Source organism: Malaclemys terrapin, chromosome 1 (assembly GCF_027887155.1).
Source record: "Malaclemys terrapin pileata isolate rMalTer1 chromosome 1, rMalTer1.hap1, whole genome shotgun sequence".
Taxonomy (NCBI): domain Eukaryota; kingdom Metazoa; phylum Chordata; order Testudines; family Emydidae; genus Malaclemys; species Malaclemys terrapin.
In genome coordinates, this window is record NC_071505.1 from 172,933,715 (window position 1) to 172,955,874 (window position 22,160).

At 43.3% G+C, this 22,160-nt stretch overlaps 1 protein-coding gene across 1 annotated transcript in view; it reads left to right on the forward strand.

Moving 5' to 3' along the window:
* GBE1 (1,4-alpha-glucan branching enzyme 1) overlaps positions 1-22,160 on the forward strand; it is a 289,971-nt gene that overhangs the window by 74,079 nt on the left and 193,732 nt on the right. Inside the window, exon 2 of the mRNA XM_054046998.1 lies at positions 4,769-4,938. Coding sequence (XP_053902973.1) covers positions 4,769-4,938 — 170 coding nt within the window. The remainder of the gene's footprint in view (positions 1-4,768; positions 4,939-22,160) is intronic.

Below are 22,160 nucleotides of genomic sequence, written 5' to 3' on the forward strand. Positions count from 1 at the left end.
CTTAGACTGGTGGCTGGATCCAGAGTTGGTGCTACAAGGGGTTCTCGTTGTGACCCCATCTCCGTCGCTTACCCTGGTTTCGGATGCATCGGACCTGGGCTGGAGAGCCCATCTTGGCGAGCTCAACACCCAGGGTCGCTGGCTACACAGCGATCTTGCCCTTCATATCAACATCAGGGAGTTCAGAGTGGTTTTCTAGGCCTGCCAGGTGTTCTTGCCCCACCTGAAGGGCAGGGTGATGCAGATTCTGATGGACAATATAGCTACAATGTACTGCATCAACAGGCAGGTCAGAGTCAGGTCACTGGCCCTTTGTTGGGAAGTGCTCAGCCTCTGGGACTGTACCTGCCATTCATCTGGTAGCTGCCCACTTTCCCGGAGCCAGGAATGTCATGGCAGATCACCTCAGCAGGACTTCTCATCTCGCCACAAATTGTCGCTCCATCCAGAGGTGGTCTCCCTAATCTTTCACAGGTGGGAGTCTCCACAGGTGGACCTGTTTGTGTCCAGACAGAACAGGAAGTGCCACGTGTTCTATTCTCTGCAGGCCAGGGACAAGGGCTCCTTGTTGGACACATTCCTCATTCCGTGGTTGGGAGTGTTGATGTACGCCTTCCTGCCGGTGCAGTTAATCCACAGAGTCTTGCTCATGACAAAGCAATGGTCATCCTCATAGCCCCAGCGAGCCTTGTCACCACTGGTTCGTCATGCTGCTGAGTCTCTCAGCAACCACCCGCAGCTACCTCATCGGCCAGATCTGCTGTCATAGAACCACTGCAACCTGCTGCACTTGCACCTGAATTTGCTGCACTTGACAGCTTGGCTTCTGTGTGACTCAGTGCGGACGAATGGGGCTGTTCCACTGATGTCCAGCAGGTTTTGCTTGGTAGCAGAAAACAGTCCACCAGGGCAATACATGTGGCAAAGTGGAAGCTGTTCATGTGTTGGGCCATGGACCAACACATTCACGTGGATGAGGCCCTGCTGCAGGACATTCTGGACTATTTACTGCACCTTGAGCACCAAGGTCAGTCACTATCTTCAATCAAGGTAGACCTGGAGGCCATTTTGATGTTCCATCCTCCGCTTTGAGGCCGGTCGGTCTTTGCCCATCCCATGATGGGGCATTTCCTGAAGAGTTTGGAGCGCCTTTACCCGCATGTCTGAGACCAGTATTGGCCTGCTAAACCCAGGGGTGTGAGTTCAATCCTTGATGGGTCCATTTAGGGATCTGGGGCAAAAATCTGCCTGGGGATTGGTCCTTCTTTGAGCAGGTGGTTGGACTAGATGACCTCCCCCTTCGAACCCTTGGCTTCCTGCTCCCTCCTGATTCTCTCCTGGAAGGTCTCTTTCTTGGTTGTTATAACCTCGGCCCATAGGGTGTCCGAGATTAGGGTGCTCATATCAGAGCCACCCTAGACAGTCTTCTACAAGGACAAGGTCCAGCTGTGTCTGCACCCCGCCTTTCTGCCCAAGGTAGTCTCCCAGTTCCACACTGGTCAAGACATTTACTTACCAGTCCTTTGTCCAAAGCCTCATGCAATAGATGAGGAGCTCAGGCTGCATACCTTGGACATCAGATGGGCGCTGGCCTTCTACATTGATAGAACAAAGCTGTCCCATAGGTCAACACAGTTGTTTGTTGCTGTAGCTGACCAGATGAAAGGTTGCCTAGTGTCAGCCCAGAGAATCTAGTCTTGAATCTCGGCCTGTATCTGCTATTGCTACGAGCTGGCAAGGGTGCCTCTGTCAGCGATTGTGACAGCTCAGTCGACTAGGGCACAGGCATCGTCAGCTGCCTTCCTGGCACAGGTGTCGATCAAAGAGATCTGTTCGGCTGCGACCTGGTCGTCCGTCCACTTGTTCGCGTCACACTATGTGTTGACCCAGCAGGCTTGAGACGATGCTGGCTTTGGCAAAGCAATGCTGCATGCTGCGAGACTGTGAACTGCGAGCACACCTCTGTTGATTCTGCTTGTGAGCCATCTAGAATGGAATCAACACGAGCAATCACTCGAAGAAGAAAAAACGGTTACCTACCTTCATAACTGTTGTTCTTAGATGTTTTGCTCAAGTCCATTCCATTACCCATCCTCCTTACCCCTCTGTCGGAGTTGTCGGCAAGAAGAACAGAGGGGGTGATGATACTGCATGAGCATGGCACTCCAGAGGGCACCACAGCCATCCCCACAGGTACCGCTAAGGCAAAAATCTCCAGCTGCGCACATGGGCGTGCACACACCTAGTATGGAATGGACATGAGCAACGCATCTCGAATAACAGTAACCATTGTTAGGTAGGTAACTGTGTTTTTTCTGTTGCATGCATATATATATATATATATATATATATAATATATATATATATAATGTGTGTATATATATGTGTGTATATATATATATATATATGTAATCTCCTTGAAATGAAATCCTGGCTCTATTTAAAGTCAATGATAAAACTCCAACTGACCTCAGGGGACTGCCTCATTAAGTTCATATGCATTATAGCGGGTCTGAGGGCTGCGGGGTGCTACTGCAGTATGACTATTTAAAAACAATGTTGCATACAGCTCTCTTGGGGTGGTTTCTGTGTGGCTTAAGACTGCATGTGGCACATTCATTATGTCATTGTATAGCAAACTAGAAATTTATTACGCAGTATATAATCTCTATAACCAATGGAATGCTCCTTCCACTTGCAAGGAGATCCTGTTGATAATGGAATAATCTTGCCAAATGTCAGATGTTGAACTTTTGAGGCAGGTTTCAGTGAGTTGCTCTTTACTGGTGTGTTTAACCTTTCTCTTAATTTTTTTTTATAAATCTTTTCTACGCTTGTGTTTGACATATGTAGTGCATGCAAATAAAATTGTTAAAAATCAACTGTTGTACTTTTTTTCTTGAAAATGACATCTTTATATTCAGAGGCCTGTAAGACACATTGTGCTGTCTATAGCACTATAAATGAAATTGATCATAGACGGCGCAGGAATCATGACTCAATTTTGAGGCATGACACCCATGAGCAAATTTACAGAAGTGATACTAGGGGATGGGCATTAGGGAGGTATGAGTATATTGTTTACTATATCCTGGGGCTTCCCTCTTTTGAGTCACAGTGGTTTCACGGTGAATATCTGTCTTCATAATAGAAGCTGTTGGGGAGATTAATCTTAAGAAAATAATAAAACTCTCTGTAAACATTAATATAAATAAGCCTGTTTCAATTGAAATAACCAACAAATGGGACATCTTGAACCTTTCTATCACAAATTCTCTGCCACTGAAGAGACCAGTTCTGAACCAAAACTTTAAATTAATCTCATAATGGTGTCCAGATGTTGACATTTCTTGAAGGTGTAATATCTTAGTTGTCACTATGATTGATGGTCCCTTTTGAATGAATGACTCTTCAAAGTGGATATCTTTAATAACTCAGTATAATACCACAGTGCTGCCATTCTCTATTTTTTCCTTGCTATCAAAGAAAAAAAAAAAGTACCTTAAAATTATTTTGGAGGGGGTTGATGGGGGGGTGGGGGTGTAACTTTAAGTGTACTGGCATAAGTAAATTTTGGAGGCAGAATATTTCTGGCATTTTAGTTTTGTTGATAACACAGTAAATTGCAATTTGGCAGATGAGTAGATCATTTTGCGGTTAGATAGCCATGAAATCTTTATCTTCTAAAAAGGATACAAGCTTCAACATATAATAGGCTTGTCTGACTGTTAGCAAACTACCACCCATCTGAATACTATAGTTTGTGGGGGAAGGCTAAGTGGTTGCAATCCATGTGAGAACTATTTTAAGTTTTAAGGGCCTGATTCTGTTGCTCTTATTCACACTTGACCTCTTACCCTGAGTAGTCTCACTGTTTTAGGAGGTAAGGGTGACAGAATTTGCCACCAAGATCAAAATGATCACTTCAAGGCTGGGACGTTAATGGTATTGTGGCATTACTAGTCTTCAGTGTGACTACTTGGAGCAATTGAACAAAGTTCACATAACTTGTATAACTCACCTAGTACTATTTCTTTGTCTAGTAGCTCTCAAATATTTCTGGTATTAAAAGGCCCTTGCCTATTTCTTGCACTGCTGCTGGCCATGACCTGTTGGATGCTAAGCTTAATTGAGATCCTATTGTATTTACAGTACTTGCAGTAGAAATTTTCAAACCTATAGGATATCTTCCTATATGCTATTGGTTATAGGCCACATGAGGAAAATTGCTGGGCTGCTTAGTGTGAGTGAAGTCCTCCTTTTATTGTTTAATAACCTTATGACTTCTGGGCTGTCAATCACAAATTTCAGTATGTAGGCTTAAACCACAGACAGTTTCTGTAAAGTGAAAAACTGTAGGCTAGGGGTACTCAATTACTTTTTATCAAGGTTCCCAGAGAAAATAATTTAAATAAGTTTTTGGGTCCATTCAAAAGCATCTGGTGGTTGGATTTGGACCACCATCCACCTATTGACTACCCCTACTGTAGGGGGAAGTGCGGCTGGCTTTTTTGTACTGTAAACCTTGTGCTGTATCAAAATATTGCCAAGATAAGTTCAACTGCATGAAGTAAATACCTGCTATTTTTTTTAATACATAAAGGAATGTATAGTACCATAGTCTGAGGAAACGCCACTGTACTCTGCCTAATCGAAAATACACCTGTGTATTCATTAAGATAAGAAATTGTCCTGTGTTGATCTGCGTACCTACTATAAATAAGATGGCTAAATTTTCTAAAATATATTTAATGTTGTTGTTTGAAAGGTATACCGTGTTTCATGACCGATTGAAGAACATTGAAGAAAATGAAGGCGGCCTTGATACATTTTCAAAAAGTTACAAAACATTTGGAGTCAATCAACTTGTGGATGGTGGACTATATTGCAAAGAGTGGGCTCCAGGGGCAGAAGCAGTGTTTCTTACTGGCGACTTCAGTAAGTATTTTTAAAGATTTTTTCCGTTTTGGTATTTCTTTCCTCTTATAATGCCAGATCTATTGCCATAATATAGATTATGGAGTGTGTGTTTTTTGTTTTGTTTTTTTTAATGAAAAGTAAGGCTGTCAAGTAATTAAAAAAAATTATCACGATTAACTGTGCAATTAATCGTGCCAGTAAAGAATAATAAATACCATTTAAATATATTTGGACGTTTTCTACATTTTCTAATCTATTGATTTCACTTACAACACAGAATAAAAGTGTACAATGCTCACTTTATATATTTTTATTACAAATATTTGCACTAAAAAAGAAACAAAAGAAACAGTATTTTTCAATTCAGTTAATACAAGTACTGTAGTGCAATCTCTTTATTGTGAAAGTGTAACTTATAAATGTAGCATTATATACAAAAAACCTCTATTTGAAAACTAAAAAAATGTAAAACTTCAGAGCCTAGAAGTCCACTCAGTCCTACTTCTTGTTCAGCCAATTGCTAAGACAAACAATTTGTTTACATTTATGGGAGATAGTGCTGCCTGCTTGGTGTTTACAATGTCACATGAAAGTGAGAACAGGTGTTCGCTTGGCACTTTTGAAGCCAACATTGCAAGACATTTGTGCCAGTTATGGTAAAGATTCATATGTTCCTTCATGCTTTTCCAACCATTTTCGAGGATGTATGTCCATGCTAACGACTGGTTCTGCTCAATAACGATCTAAAGCAGTGCAGACTGACGCATGTTCATTTTCATCATCTGAGTCAGGTGACACCACCAGAAAGTTGATTTTCTTTTTTGGTGGTTCGGGTTCTGTAGTTTCCACATTGGAGTGTTGCTCTTTTAAGACTTCTGAAAGCATCCTCTCCAGCTCATCACTCTCAGATTTTAGAAGACACGTCATATTCTTAAATCCTGGGTCTCATGCTGTAGCTATCTTTAGAAATCCCGAATTGGTACCTTTTTGTGTTTTGTCAGATCTGCAGTGAAAGTGTTCTTAAATCAAACAACAAGTGCTGGGTTGTCATCCGAAACTGCCATAAGACACAATATATGGCAAAATTCAGGTAAAATAGAGCCGAAGCATGAAGGAGCATATGAATGTTTAGCATACCTGGCACGTAAATACATTGCAATGTCGGCTAAAAAAGTGCCATGTGAACCCCTGTTCTCACTTTTAGGTGACATTTGTAAATAAGAAGCGGACAACATTATCTCCTGTAAATGTAAACAAACTTGTTTGAGCAATTGGCTGAACAAGAAGTAGGACTGAGTGGACTTGTAGGCTCTAAAGTTTTACATTGGTTTGTTTTTGAGTGCAGTTGCGTAACAAAAAAAATCTACATTTGTAAGTTGCACTTTCACGATAAAGACATTGACTACAGTAATTGTATGAGGTAAATTGAAAAATACTGTTTCTTTTGTTTATCATTTTTACAGTGCAAATATTTGTAATAAAAATAATGTAAAGTGAGCACTGTACACTTTGTATTCTGTGTTTGTAATTGAAATCAATGGGTTTGAAAATGTAGAAAAATATCCAAAATATTTAATACATTTCAATTGGTATTCTATTTTTAACAGCGCTATTAAAAATGCAATTAATCACAATTTTTAAAATCATGATTAATTTTTTTGTGTGTTAACTGCAATTAATTGACAGCCTAATGAAAAGGATATCAAAATCTAAAGTAAGTTTAGATGTGAGTTACCATTTTACCAATATCCTTCCTAGCATCTGAAGGTTTTCATAGAAAGAGAGAAGAGACTGAGCTGTTAATACCCATTGTATTTCAGAAACTAATCTTAAAATATGCTTTTACACAGCTCATGCTTTTACCATAAGGGTTAATCCCTGTAGGAGCACTTAATCTTCTACCTCTTCAGATATTAATCCTTACAAGTTGTTGCACTGTGTCATTACTCTGGATTTGATTTTCACTAATGGATTTGGAAGGTTGTAAACAGTGGGCATTTTGTTTAGGGAGGTGCTGATGTGGTGAAACGTTCCCATCTGATTTAAATATGAACTATAGAACTCTTTATGTAGGATGAAGGTGTTTCAACATTCCCAAATCACTAAGTATAAGTATAAAATTCAGTGCAATGAACTTGCATTTCAGAAGTGCTTGAAGAGACTCTTTTTCCCCTCTTAAATTCCTTCCCTAAAAGTATGACTGGGATTCACATGGTATGATATCAGTACTTAACCAGATGTCTCGCTGGAATGCCATCCAGCACTCATCCATATGATACAGCCTGGGTCTACATAGGAGTCTGGAATTTATTGCCTCTGACTTTTTTTAATATGTGAAAAGAATTTACCTTGTGCTTGGAAATCTAGATTTTGCATAAACAAATCTAATTAGCTACTGAGATGAGAACAGCTGTCCATAATGAAGGTCATCTCCTTGTGGTGTTGTCTTTGGCCCCCATCCTTTCCCATCCCCAGCACATCCCTTGGCCCGCGCTGCTTCCTGCAGCCCCCATTGGCCTGGAATGGTGAACTGCGGCCAGTGGGAGCCGCAATCGGCCGAACCCGCGGACGCGGCAGTTAAACAAACTGGCCCAGCCCGCCAGGTGACTTATCCTGGGAGGCCACATGCGGAAAGTTGCCAATCCCTGACCTAGCTTAATATTGAAAATCCATTTAATGTTTTTCTACATGTAGCGATCATTTAAAAGAGCAAAGTCATGTTTCAGATATCCTTGGCTGTTGCAGAAGAAATGTGAATTCAGGCCTTAGCTAAGAGAAAATGCATTTTATCATTGTTTTTAAATATAAACAAACTTACAGAACTACATCTGAGCATTCTGTCTAAAAAAATGTATAGTTAAATCCCTTTACAAAATAACTGGTAATGCACTTCAGTAGTGAGGAAATAACTGGACTATCATTTGTTTCATTTGGACCTGCAGTCAGATCACTTTTACATTTCAGATGAATTACTTGTAATGTGTGAAATTCACGTTTTTATAGCACTACTTTTTGCTGCGTGTGGGGTCAGCATAAATAAACTAACAAAAGGAAAAGTTTTATAGCCATACTAAAATGATAGTTGAACATCATTTTCCAGGTGTCAGAAAATGGCAGGCTACAACTGCTTATTTATTTTTAAAGAGTTGGATGGAGTAATATCTAACGTTGATTATGATCATTTGAATGTGCAGATTGATTGTTCAAAAGAGCAAGATTATATAAATTACAAACACTTCTGCTAAACATAGGAAAAGTCTTTTCCATTTAGAATTATATGCAACTCAATTGGTATACATATCCTTAAGTTATTTATTTATTTTTGTCTTGGTAATTTTGGTATTTTTTATTTTTGTGATCTGTTTGGAAATCTGGTAGTGTTGACATTCTTTGGATTTAAAAACAAATACACTGTGTTAAACAAAATGGCAAATTCAGACTGGATTTCAAAATCTGAAGCTCATCACAATAATATTGAGTTGGAAAAAGGGAGCTTGTAAAACTTCATTCCTGTGGACTACCTTAGGAACCAGCAGAAGTATTGAGATTCTGTCTAGAGAAAAACGAGTTTACATTGTAGTAAACTCTAAAATGTACTTAGATTAGTTTTGGAGAGTGGCATATACACAATTGTTTGTTGCTTGTGACTATTATCAAGCCTGCATTTAAACAAAATCTAGAAGGATTCATTTTTTTAAATCTGTACTGTATTCAAGGTTTTAGCATTCAAATATGTGACTGTTACATACAGATGACAAAATTAGGCAGTGTTACTCTTTGCCATTTGTTTTGCTTACCAGTTGACATCCTCTCATTATACCAGTGTACAGGCAGTCCCCGAGTTTACAATGTTGGAGTTATGAATGGCACTTACGACACTTCTACATTGACACTGTAATTCGACTTATGACTGTAGGTTTCGAGTTTACAATACTTGCAGTTCCGAGTTCCGATGTTCTGACTTATGACACAATTTGTTCCTTACAATTGCGTCGTAAGTCTGAGGACTGCCTGTATAATGTTTTCAGTTTTCATGGCAGTAAGTGTCCAAAGCAGACTTGCCACTCCATGGCTTTGGGTAAGGCTCATCTGGGAATACTTCTACAGTGCTAAATGGCTATAAACAGATAAAAATATTTCAGCAAAATCAGCGTGTGTGAATCTAGAAAATACTTATTTCTTCCTCAAGTGATGGCCCCATATGGATTCCCAACATGGGTGTGTGTGCGTGCCATACCCTGGAGCCAGAATGCTTTCCTAGCAGTGTCAGTTGACCCACATGTGTGTCCCCTTCTGTTTGTAGCTCAGACTATAATAGGTCGTGCGGGTCGATGCTACTCCAGTTCGCTTTTACGCCTCATGGATGGAGTCGGAATCCCTGTCCCTTCATGTTCTTAGCTTCGCACACTCCCGTCTCCTGTGGCCCCCACTCCCAAGAGGGCAGAGAGGAAGTACTTTGTCCCTGCTAAGTAGCAGACTTTGTTTGCCCACTCACTTCCCAACTCCCTGGTGGTCCACAGCAGCACAGCAGGCCTGCCAGCAGCCACAGAAATCTGCTCTCCCAGACAGGGCATTGAAGAAGATCGACCTGCTGAGCAGGAAAGTCTATTCCTCACTGGGGCTCCAGTTTTGTATCTCCAATTAAGCTATTCTGGGGAAATGACTTTCACAATTATACCGAACTATTTGAATTCAAAGACCAGCTGCCACCGGGCAGACAGCAGCAGTTCCAAGTGCTGCTGGATGAGGGGAGACTGGTGAAGGTGGGCTTCCAGGCTGCTGTGGATGCTGCTGACTGCCTCTCATTCTCTGGCAGTCGGGTTCGTACTCCTCAGGGACTCCTGGCTGCAGTTGTCCTGTTTCCCTTAGGAGGTTCAAACCACCACTGAGGACCTCCCCTTTGACACACACAAACTGTTCAACAAGAAAACAGATGAGTCCCTCCATTCTCTCATACTCTCGAGCCACTCTCACGTGCCTTGGCCACTCCCCCTGTCCGGCATACTACCAACTCCAGGAGGAGCCGCCACATAGATGACACTGGTCACAGAGGTCACGTTACCCCACATCTGCCACCGCCACAACCACCTCCTTGACCCTCTCCCAGCAGCAGTCAAAACAGCAGTTTTGATGTGCAGGTTGAGAACAGCAAACCTTTCCTGATCCCTATTGCACCCCATATTGTCTTTGGGGCTGTCTTGCCCTAGTCACCCACAGTTGGGGCAAGATCACCACAGACAATTGGGTACTGAAGATCATCCATCATGGATATTCCATAGAATTCCTGTTGTTTCTGCTCCTTTGCCCACCCTGGATTTCCTGTGGGGATCCATCCCCCCAGTGCATCCTCCAACAAGAAGCTGATGCCCTTCTCCTTAAGGGCACCATAGAGCCTGCCCCACTTCGCTACAGGGGACGGCGGGTTTATTCACCATATTTCCTCATCCCAAAGAAGGGTGGAGGGTTATGCCCCATTCTGGACAACCGCTCAACACCTTTATCAGGGATGCCAAATTCCATATGGAGATGCTAGTGTTGATTACACTGGTCTACAATTTTTGAGAAGTCATCTGCTTCAGAAAGAAAATGTGCTATTTATTATGTATTTTGATGTGCTGAATTCAAATATGACAATTAAACCAACTGATTGGCTACTGTGTCTAAGATATTTAAGTTTTTACATTTTAGGTCTATGTATATTGTGTAGGTAGTAGAGTTTTAATAATAAATTGTAAACCTAGGTCTTTTCATGTGTTCATGGTTGCTTTACATGATAATATTTCACCTGTCCTGTTTATGTAACACTTTAAAAATCAGCAAAAGGGTTATATAAATAAAATTTATTATGAAACAAAAGGCAAAAAACTATTATGTACGTAGTTTAGTCCTATTCAGTGTCTACTCGGCGCTTCTTGGCTTGTCTCTTGTATTCATTAAATGGAGCATCTCTTGTCACTGTCCAGCAATAGTCTGCAAGCATTGATGGGCTCCATTTGCCCTGATAGCGTTTCTCCATTGTTGCAATGTCCTGGTGAAATCGCTCGCCGTGCTCGTCACTCACAGCTCAGCAGTTCGGTGGAAAAAAAATCTAGATGAGAGTGCCAAAAATGTATCTTTAGTGACATGTTGCAACCAAGGCTTTTGTATGCCTTGAGGAGGTTTTCCACCAACAACCTGTAGTTGTCCGCCTTGTTGTTTCCGAGAAAATTTATTGCCACTAACTGGAAGGCTTTCCATGCCGTCTTTTCCTTGCCACGCAGTGCACGGTCAAATGCATCATCTCGAAGAAGTTCACGAATCTGAGGACCAACAAAGACACCTTCCTTTATCTTAGCTTCACTTAACCTTGGAAATTTTCCACGGAGGTACTTGAAAGCTGCTTATGTTTTGTCAATGGCCTTGACAAAGTTACACATCAAGCTGGGTCTGAAGGGTGGTAACAAAATCTTCCTTGATTCAACAAGTGGTGGATGCTGAACACTTTTCCTCCCAGGCTCCAATGACTGTCCGAGTGGCCAATCTTTCTTGATGTAGTGGGAATCTCTTGCACAACTATCCCATTCACAGAGAAAACAGCAGTACTTTGTGTATCCAGTCTGCAGACCAAGCAAGAGAGCAACAACCTTCAAATAGCCACAAAGCTGCCACTGATATTGGTCATAGTTTATGCACCTCAAAAGTTGTTTCATGTTGTCATGGGTTTCCTTCATATGGACTGCATGACCAACTGGAATTGATGGCAAAACATTGCCATTATGCAGTAAAACAGCTTTAAGACTCGTCTTTGATGAATCAATGAACAGTCTCCACTCATCTGGATCGTGAACGATGTTGAGGGCTGCCATCACACCATCGATGTTGTTGCAGGCTACAAGATCACCTTCCCTGAAGAAGAATGGGACAAGATCCTTTTGACCGTCACGGAACATGGAAACCCTAACATCACCTGCCAGGAGATTCCACTGCTGTAGTCTGGAGCCCAACAGCTCTGCCTTACTCTTGGGTAGTTCCAAATCCCTGAAAAGGTCATTCAGTTCACCTTGTGTTATTAGGTGTAGTTCAGAGGAGGAGGATGGGAGAAAATGTGGGTTCTGTGACATTGATGGTTCAGGACCAGAAGTTTCATCCTCTTCCTCTTCCTCGTCTGACTCAAGTGAGAGTGATTCTGGTGCATTAGGAACCGGCAGTCCTTCTCCGTGGGGTACTGGGCATATAGCTGATGGAATGTTTGGATAATGCACAGTCCACTGTTTCTTCTTTGACACACCTTTCCCAACTGGAGGCACCATGCAGAAGTAACAATTGCTGGTATGATCTGTTGGCTCTCTCCAAATCATTGGCACTGCAAAAGGCATAGATTTCCTTTTCCTGTTCAACCATTGGCGAAGATTTGTTGCACAAGTGTTGCAGCATATGTATGGGGCCCATCGCTTGTCCTGATCTCCAATTTTGCAGCCAAAATAAAGACGATAGGCTTTCTTAACCATAGTGGTTATACTGCGCTTTTGTGATGCAAAAGTCACTTCACCACAAACATAGCAGAAGTTATCTGCACTGTTCACACAAGTACGAGGCATCTCTGCTCACTTTGGCTAAACAGAAATGTGTCCCTTTGCAAAATCAAACACTGACAAATAAGAGAGCATGACACTGTATGATTTCTAGAGCTGATATAGGGCAATTTGTTCAGCAGAGTGATGTAAGTTTCATTATGATTGCATCATCCATGACTTATAGAAATAACATGATGCAATTCATATCATATATGACGCAATACCAGCTTCAGATTACGTCATTCATTGTTTTGCCTAAAAAGCAAGTACTGTCCAAACCCAGTCACAGATTTATTCATAGATCCAGTCAAAGATGTAATTTAGTTATTTCTGGTTTAAATTGAGTTCCCTTCCCTTTATAACTCACTTATCTTCCGCCATTCCCAAGTCAAGGGTCGTATATACTGACCCAATAGCATATCTTGAAAACTAGAGCCAATCAACAATTTTAAGCATCATTTTCGTTCTCAGTGACCCAGAATTAGTAAAGTTTGACTACATTTATTTCAGAAGCATTTTGGCTGTAGAGCAGTGTTATACCCTCCCTCACCCAGGCACTGGTTCGCAGCTCTCAATATGAAGGAGACTTATTTCCACATTGACATTCACCCAGCCCACAAGAAATTTGGTCAGACACCACCATTACCAATTAAGAGTCCTTCCCTTTGGCATAGCAACTGCACTGTGAGTCTTCACAACAATCTTTACTGCTATAGCAGCACATATGCTACTCCATGTTCCCCTACCTGGACAACTGGCTCCTTGTTGTGCTGTCCTAACAAGGCCTCATCTCAGCTGTCTTAGCTCTTCATGCTCTCCTCACATATCTCAGTATTTTCATTAACAAGGAGAAGTCGGTGCTTGTACCTACCCAGACGATCTACTTTATTGGGGCATGGTTAGACTCCCCGCTGCAAAATCCTACCTCAGCACCTCGTCGTGGTGCAGTTGTGACCCTGGCCGTCTGATAACTACAGTAGCGGGGCTTATGCCCTGGTAGGCCTAACCATGCTACAAAGGTGTCGGACTATCCGATCCAAGGAGGGGATTGCTCTTTCAGAGCAAAGAGCGCTTTTCTTTCTCCTTAGAGGTTGAAGGCTAGCTAAGCTTGAGGAGGTACGTATGCCTGCCCGCCTAGCCAATGGGATGGCTTAACTTTAACGGCTAAAATAACATGAGTAAATGGGTCTTAGTTCCCTGCATGTCATCACACCGTTCTTCAGTGGTGGAGTGGAAATTGAGCAACAAAAGGTTGCTAAAAAATGTCAGGTGCTAGGCCAAAATGGAAAAGGACAATGCTCGCTGTGTGTACTTACAATTGTAGGTCGCTGGTGAGAGAGGAAATGTTAAACCATCTGATGGAGGAGAAGAAAAGGATAAGATGCAATATCCTCGATATCTGTGAAACCCGACGAAAGAAGGAGTTGGAAGTCAACTGGAAGGATGGAAGCACTGTGAGGCTCTGAAAGGGAGATGGCGCTAGAAACATTGGAGGAGTCTGATTTATCATCAGTAAGTCATATTATGCCAGCTAATAACACATATTGGTGTGCTGCATCTTCAGATGGAGTCAAAAGCTATCCTCAAGGTCATCCAGGCCTACACTCCCACAAGTGCAAGTAAGGACGAAGAAGTGCAAGAAGTCTACCAAGAGTTTGAAAGAGCCCTCACGCAAAAGTCCACTTATACTGTCACGATGGGAGATTTCAATGCTAAAGTCGGGCGAGGGAAAGCTGGCGAAAAGTTCATAGGGAGATACGGCAGCGGCAAAAGAAATGAAAGAGGAGAGAGGCTGGTAACAATGGCAGAAATGAAAGAAGTCTACTTGGCAAACACCTGGTACAAAAAGAAGATTGCAAAAAGGTGGACATGGATTGCGCCAAACGCGAAGAATAAGAATGAAATTGACTATATTTTAGTCAATAAAAAGTGCATCATTCAAGACGTCTCTGTGGTGCAGGCCTTCAACACCAGCAGTGACCATTGCCTGCTTAGAGCGAAGTTGATTTTCGACGAAGTAGTGGAAAAGAAAGCTTTACAGATGGCAAACAGGAAACAGCGCCCGAAGACATTAGATGAAGTAAAGCTGTAGAAAGCGATTTCTGGGTTTGACTGGAGCCAGACGGAAAAGTGTGATGAGGACTATAGTATCTTTGCTGACAAGCTGAGACGTTGCATAAAAACCAGAAATTGAAAAGATGAAGAAGGCAAAGGGAAGAATCTTGAACTAAACGAAAAGATTGTTAGAGAAGCGGAGAAATATGAAAAGGAGCTCGGATAACAACTTTGAGTACTCCATTCTGTGCAAGCTCATACAGCAAAAACTGAAGGACGACTTTGAGAACTTCTGGAAAGAAAAGCTCCTTAAAACAGCTGAATCACGCAAGAGCCTCAGGACATGCAAGCGGGAATTGGCGCAGTATAGATTGTGCGTAACAGCATTGAAGAACAAGGATGGAGAGAGAGTAATTGACAGAGCAGGGATGGAGGAGGTCTGCAAGGACTTCTATACAGAATTGTTCAAATCAAGAGTCAACATCCCTCTCCCAATGCTCCAAGAGTCAGACGAACGCGTCCCCCCCAATAATCATCAGTGAAGTCCAAAGTTCACTACACCAGATGAAGAAAGGAAAAGCTCCAGGCAAAGATGGAATAACGTCAGAAATGATTTCCGCAGGAAGCAAAAAACTTTGGAAGGCCCTCACTTTAAGCTTCAGTCAATATCTCGAAGAAGGAAAAATACCATCGAGGTGGAAGGAGTCGATTACCATCTTGCTGTACAAGAAGGGGATCGAGAAAATCTTAAGAACTATCGCCCTATATGCCTGCTCTCTCATATCTATAAACTCTTTACAAAGGTGATAATGAACCGACTCTCGCAGAGTCTGGATGAACAACAGCCGAGAGAGCAGGCAGGGTTTCGAAGAAATTTCAGCATGATAGACCATATATTTACCTTTAGCCAGCTCCTAGAAAGAGCGAGGGAATACAAATTCCCACTGGGCATTGCTTTTGTCGACTATGAAAAGGCCTTCGATAGCCTCAAGTTCAACACAATATTAAAGGCGCTCGCAGAGCAGGGCATTAACACGCAGTACATCAGTTTGTTGAAGGAAGTGAATACTGGATGTACCACAGACATTACTCTCCTCGAAACTCCCCTCCGCATCCCAATAGAGAAAGGCGTAAAGCAAGGAGATACGATTTCACCAAAACTATTTATCACCTGCCTTGAAATGGTTATGAACAAGATCAATTGGAGGAGTGGTGTTAATATAATGGTGAATGATTCTCATCTCAGATTCGCGGATGACATCATACTAATTGCCGAAAGCACCAACCAACTGCAGAGCATGCTACGAAGACTCGACAAGAAAAGCAGTCAGGTCGGTCTGAAAATTAACCATTGCAAAACGAAATACATGCACTCAAAAATCTTACGAAAAGCCCGAATAATGGTAACAGGAGAAGAAATTGAAGAAGTGGAACAGTACATATATTTGGGTCAAGAAGTTAATATGCGCCAAGACATGAACGGAGAACTCTCGTGAAGGATTCAGGCAGGGTAGTGTGCGTTTTAATTCCATCAAGGACATCCTCAAAGGAAAAATCGACAAGACCACATGTACAAATATCTTCAATTCAACAGTGCTGCCAGCAATGCTCTATGGCAGTGAAACGTGGGCACTGACAAAGAGAGAAGAACAGCGGCTGTCGGTAGCTGAAAAGGCAATGGAATGAGCTATGTTAGGAATTTCCCTTCTGGATCGTATCCCAAATGAAACGATTAGATAACACAGTGGTGTGAAAGATATTGTTGTGGAAAGCAGATATAATAAGATACGCTGGGCGGGCCACATAGTACGGTTCACGGACAATAGCTGGACCGCAATCATTACTGAGTGGTACCCGCGCGAACAGAAAAGACCACCTGGTCAGCCTCCAAGAAGATGGGAAGATGACATTGTAAAATGTTTCGGACGAACGTGGAGAAGAAAGGCAAGAATGACAGCTGAAGACCGATCGATCCAGATGAGGTTAGACTCTATCACTCCATGAGTCTACCTCCTGAAGGAACGCTTCTCCATACTGAATTCCATAATTGCAGACCTACACCGCAACCCAGTACCACCATCCGCTGCTCACTTTCTCCTTGGACATATGGCATCCTGCGCCTCAGTGACACCACAGGCCCAGCCCCACCTGTGTTGCCTACAGATGTGACTTCTTTCAATCTAAAGACCACACAGAGACTGGACAGCAGAATCCTGCTTCGTAAAAGGTTCTGGCCTCCTTCAAGTGGTGTACTGACCCTTCCAAGGTCATGGTCGGGTACTCCCTTTATATCTCCTATCCCACAATCCACCATCACCACAGATGCCTCTCTTGCAAGTTGGAGAGCCCGCTTAGACCATCACACAGCCCAGGGCGTCTGGTCGACAGGAGAGGCCAAGACGCATATCAGCGTTGTGGAGTTGAGGGCAGTCCATTTCGCGTGGCAGGTGTTTTTCCCTCCCATCGTTCCAGTCACATTCAACTGCTCTCCAGAAACATTGCAGCGGTAGCTTACGTCAATAAGGATGGCAGCACCAAGTCTCCCTTCCTCTCTTCTGAGTCCATCTACCTTTAGAACTGGTACATCAAGTCCTACTCCAGGCTACGTACCTCCTGGGTACCAAAACTATCTGGCAGATGCATTTAGCAGGACTCTCTACATGAACAATGAGTGGGAATTGCACAGTGCTGTGCCTAGGACCTCTTCGTGACCCACGAGAATCACAAACTGCCCTTTTTTGCTCCAGAGGGGAGGACTCACTGGGCAACGTCCTTTTCCCCTAGACAGGAAACCTACGTTACACCTTTCCCCATTCTTCTTTTCCCACAACAAGTCCTACACAAAATTAGTTGGGACTGAGCTACAGTAATACTCGTAGCCCCATTCTGGCTCCATCAGTATTGTTTCACGGACCTCCTGTGACTCTTTGCTTTCACACCTCTCCGCCTTTGCACACAACTGGATCTCTTCGTGCAAGATTGGGACTTCACTTCACTTCACAACTTGGCTTTTGGATGGGGTTCAAGGATAGATAAGGCATGCTCTGCCCCGGCGAGACACATCCTTACACAAACAGGAGGGCATCTGCCAGAGCCTGCTACCGGGTGAAGGGCCATGAGGTAATCACTTCCACTACAGACATCAACACCCACTGGGGACAATAGCCATACTTATTGTTCTCGACTACCTTCTTGAATTCAAAATGTCAGGCTTGGCCTTCAGCTCCATACGGGTCCTCCTGGAAGCACTTAGTGCCTTTCTCCCTCAATGGATGGTGCTTCAGTGTTCACACACCCTACAACCTACACCCTACCATCTGTTTCCTAAAGGGTCTACTCAATACCCACCAGTCCTCAAGCCCATGCTCTGATGGGACCTTAATCTCATTCTCTCCTCCTTCACAAAGCCCCCTTTCGAGCCCCTGGCAAAGTGTTCTTTCTTATTGCTCCATGAAGGTGATTTTCTTAGTGGCCATCACCTTGGCTAGATGGGCCAGCAAACTGGCAGCCATGAGAGCAGACTCCCCTTACTTACACGGTCTTCCACAAGGATAAGGTTTCCTTGTGGCTTCATCCAAATTTCATACCTAAGGTAGTGTCGGAATTCCACCTTAATCAGTGCATCCACCTCTGTCTCCTATCCCAAACTCCATGCATCCCACATGGAGAGAGCACTACACTCCCTCAATGATAGCCATGCACTGGCATTTACCTCCAGCGTACTCATGCTTCTCAGGCATTACCAAGACTCTTTCTAGTCATTGCTGATCGATGCAAGGGACAAGTCCTCTCCTCACAACAAAACTCCAAATGGGTCTCCAGGTGCATTCACAAATGTTACATATGTACCAATGTACCTCCACTTGATGGAGTCATGGCGCACACTATGCGAGCGCATGCAGCTACATCAACCTGCCTCGTGGACATCTCATGGTAGGACATCTGTTGTGCAGCAATGTGCCGCTCTATACACGTGATCGTGTCTCTGTACAACATCGCCTCAACTGCAGCTGCAGATGCAGCTGTAGGCCATGCCATACTACAGACTATACTTTGTCACACTCACCTCCATGCTGATCACTGCTAGCTACTCACTTGTGTTTGGAATCCACATGGGAACCATCACTCGAAGAGGAGGAGGATGTTACTTATCTGTAACTGGAGTTTCTTCGAGATGTGTGGTCCCTATTTGGATTCTAATACTGGCCCTCCTTCCCCTCTGCTGTGGGCTAAACTGATCAGCAGTAAGAGGGATACTGGAGTGGCATCGACCCATATGGCCTATTATAGCCTTGGCTGCGAATACAAGGGGGACGCACGACACACATGCAGGTCAATGGACACTGCTAGGAAAACCTTTCCGCTCCGGCGCATGGTGCGCATGTGCACCCACCTTTGGAATCTAAATAGGGACCACGTGTCTCGAAGAACCTCCTGTTACAGGTAAGTAACCATCTCTTCTGTCTAGTGCTTAAAGGTATTCCATGTAAAATTGAAAAGTGGAAGAGTAGAGTAACACTGCATTCAGTCATGCTCCCATTTGGTCAGAATAACCCAACTGATGTGGGGAGGGAGGGGAACAACTAGATTTTGTTCAAACATTGCTTGTGTTTCTACCAGAATGGATGGGTATGAAATAGTACAGTACTTAGCTGTACAGTACAGTACTTAGCTTTCAATGTGGCAATCAAATGTGTCAGCTTCCTTCTTGCTGGAATAATGCTAGTACCAAATGATAAATTATAAATATGGCTTATCTACTGATAGGCCTAGCTAATGCCAGCTACCAAAACTATTTCCAACGCATTTGGGCCAAGAACATTTTAAAATAGCTGAACTTTAAATCTCGGGTGTGGTTTTTTTTACTCATAGGTAGTAAGGAGTTGTATATCTAAATTCTTAAAATAGTGAGTTTTATTAAAGTCTCTGAGGATGCATCTACACTAGTGACTATATACAACTGCCCATGTATGGGGTTGTTCCATAAGCCCCCTGTAGTCCACACCTAACCCCCAGAAGCATCCTCTAAAGGAGAGTAGAGGGTAAGTAAGCTAGAATGCTGGAGGGGTGTGGGTAAGTACACACCTCCTCTATGGCATGATCCCACACCCATGTGTAGTGTAGGTGGGGATAAGGGGTCTGTACCAGGTTTCAAATTTCAATAGATCTCCACCCCCATTCCGAGAATGCTTTTCTGGACCTTTACCAATTTGTAAAGGTCTTTGTCTGCCCCATCTCCTCCCCCTGCTCCATTTTCATTGCTAGTAGCGAGCTGCACTGGCCACATTTGAACAGCTTTCTGCTGCACTCGTTAGATCAATCCAGGTGAATGTGTATCCTGCTATGAGAGCAGCCACCTGGCCTGCTGACCACATTTAGGTACTGATCTGTTTGGTCCCAGTACACTGTTCTCCACAACTTCTCCTGGAGTATCAGGAATGTTCACCTATGCTGGGAAATTTCATGGAGGCTGGAGAAGAAGGGCTATGAGAGGATTCTGACAAGAGCTGGGACCACATCAAGCACTTGAAGCTTCTATACAGGAAGGCCAAAGACTAGCACTCCTGGAGCAACTGTTCAAGTCATACACGCCCTTCTATGAGGAGCTTGACTGGGTATTGTCAAGGGTTTCCTCTACAGAACATGAAGTAGCTCATAATCTCTTCTTCAGCTTCTTTGGCCTCATTGTCTGATGTGATGCTTATGAGGGCCAGGAGAGGAGACAGCAGGAATGTGGAGGAAGTCCCAGAAAACAAGGAGTATGTGATCATGCACCTCTACCTTATGCAGTGAAAGGTGCTTGTGGTGCTGAACTGAAACTTCAGGGAATAAAATAAAGTTGTGTGGTATCTTTCTTTTCTTGTCCATTTCACCATTGTTAGTCTGTCTCAGAGACAGAATTATCTGGTGATGCTGGGGTAGGGAAGTTGGTGTTCAAGTTTCATAGCTCTCTTTGTATGGAAATGCTGTATGCAAGCTGAGAATAGTCAATATCCAGCTGTCTCCCAGTAGAATCCTGTGCGGTTACAAAATTTGTATCCACATCCGATCCGCAAACACAGTCCATGGGTATCTGCAGATTTGCAGGGCTCTAGATGTAACATTTGGATTCATATCCATCCGTGATCCACAAACATGATCTACAGATATCCTAGGATATAAAACAGATATCCACAGATTTGCAGAGCTCTACCTGCAAATATGTCAGCAAACTTCTGATGTAGTCCTGCTGGCCTTGTGATTCAATCGCTGTGCAAATCTGCTTGGTCCAGCTTCACAGCTGACCAAACTCCATGATTCAGTAACATGTAGAGTGGTGACCATTAGCAGAAACATCTCTATGGCATAGATAGCCATAGTCCTGCACAGGACTAGAAAGCCCCTTCTCTTTTCCTTTCTGGTACCTTGAAAACCACCATGTTTTCTAGTTGTTGGCCAGCTTTCAAAGAAATTACAAACTGGTAACATAGGCCCTGGAAGGAACTATCCCTCCACTCTCTCCCCCGCCCCCCTTTTCCCTCCCCACTTTCCAACTCTGAGAGACTTTGAACATTTAAAACGTGTAAAAACTACATGTACAGTTTTTCTACCACTATTAGCCTCTGCTCCTTCCTTGTGGGCTGCAAAAGCTGTTTGAGGAAACAAGGGTAGTCTAACAGTTGCATTCTTGGGATACTGAGAAGTATCCAAGTGTGGCCTTCTAGAGCAAAGTTTTATGTTATGTGCTGGGAATTCTTAACTTCTTCAAAAGGGGGAAAAGGAAATGTAATAGTACCCTTGTCTTTGAATTGGCAGAACCTTTAGCCCCAAGAGGGAAACCACGCTGCCGGGAGGACTGGAGAAGTACCCAGAGACCGACAGGACTTTGGAAGCAGCTCATAGGACTGGACAGGAGGAACCATGAGTAGTTTGAATCCCTCAGGTCAGGGAAGGAGTGGGCTTTTCAGCAGGAGAAGACGCTATTGAACAATTTAATGGAGCAAAAGGCACATCATAGGGAATGAGAGCATTTCCTAATGGAGAGGCTGGCTGACTGACCAGGTGGCTGAATAAGTTCAGGGTCTCTCTGCTGCCAAGGCCCCAGAATCAGTTGATGATCAACAAACGCTGCCACCCTGCACTACTCCTCCTCCCCTGGCTGATGCCCAAGGTGCTCCTTAGCCAGAAGATCTTGTTTCAAGGATTCCCCCTGCAAGAGACTGAGAAGAGAACATGGAGCCTGCAGGACTATTGGGATCTCACCCTCCACTGGCACTTGAAACCTATTTAGGGGACCCCATTGAGTGACCAGGTGGGGAACAATGAATCTGCAGGAGTCTCAAAACCTGCCAAGTAATTGCCTCCCAAACACCTCACAAGAGACATTCCCAGTTTCCCCTTGGTCATTTCTCCTCTCATTTGTTCCACCCCCATCCCTCTACCCCCACCCTTGTCAGGAGGGGGGCAAGTAGATGGGTACAGAGCCATTAACATTTGGATGCTGTTCTGTCACTTAACTTTGTAAAGATTTGTTGTTGACATTTCTTTTTAAAAATATTTAAGTTACACATTCCATCTCAAACTTTTATTACGTGTTATAATTTCCTTGGTTTGTCTGTGGCCCTTCCTTGCTATGGTAGGGTTTAGTGCTTT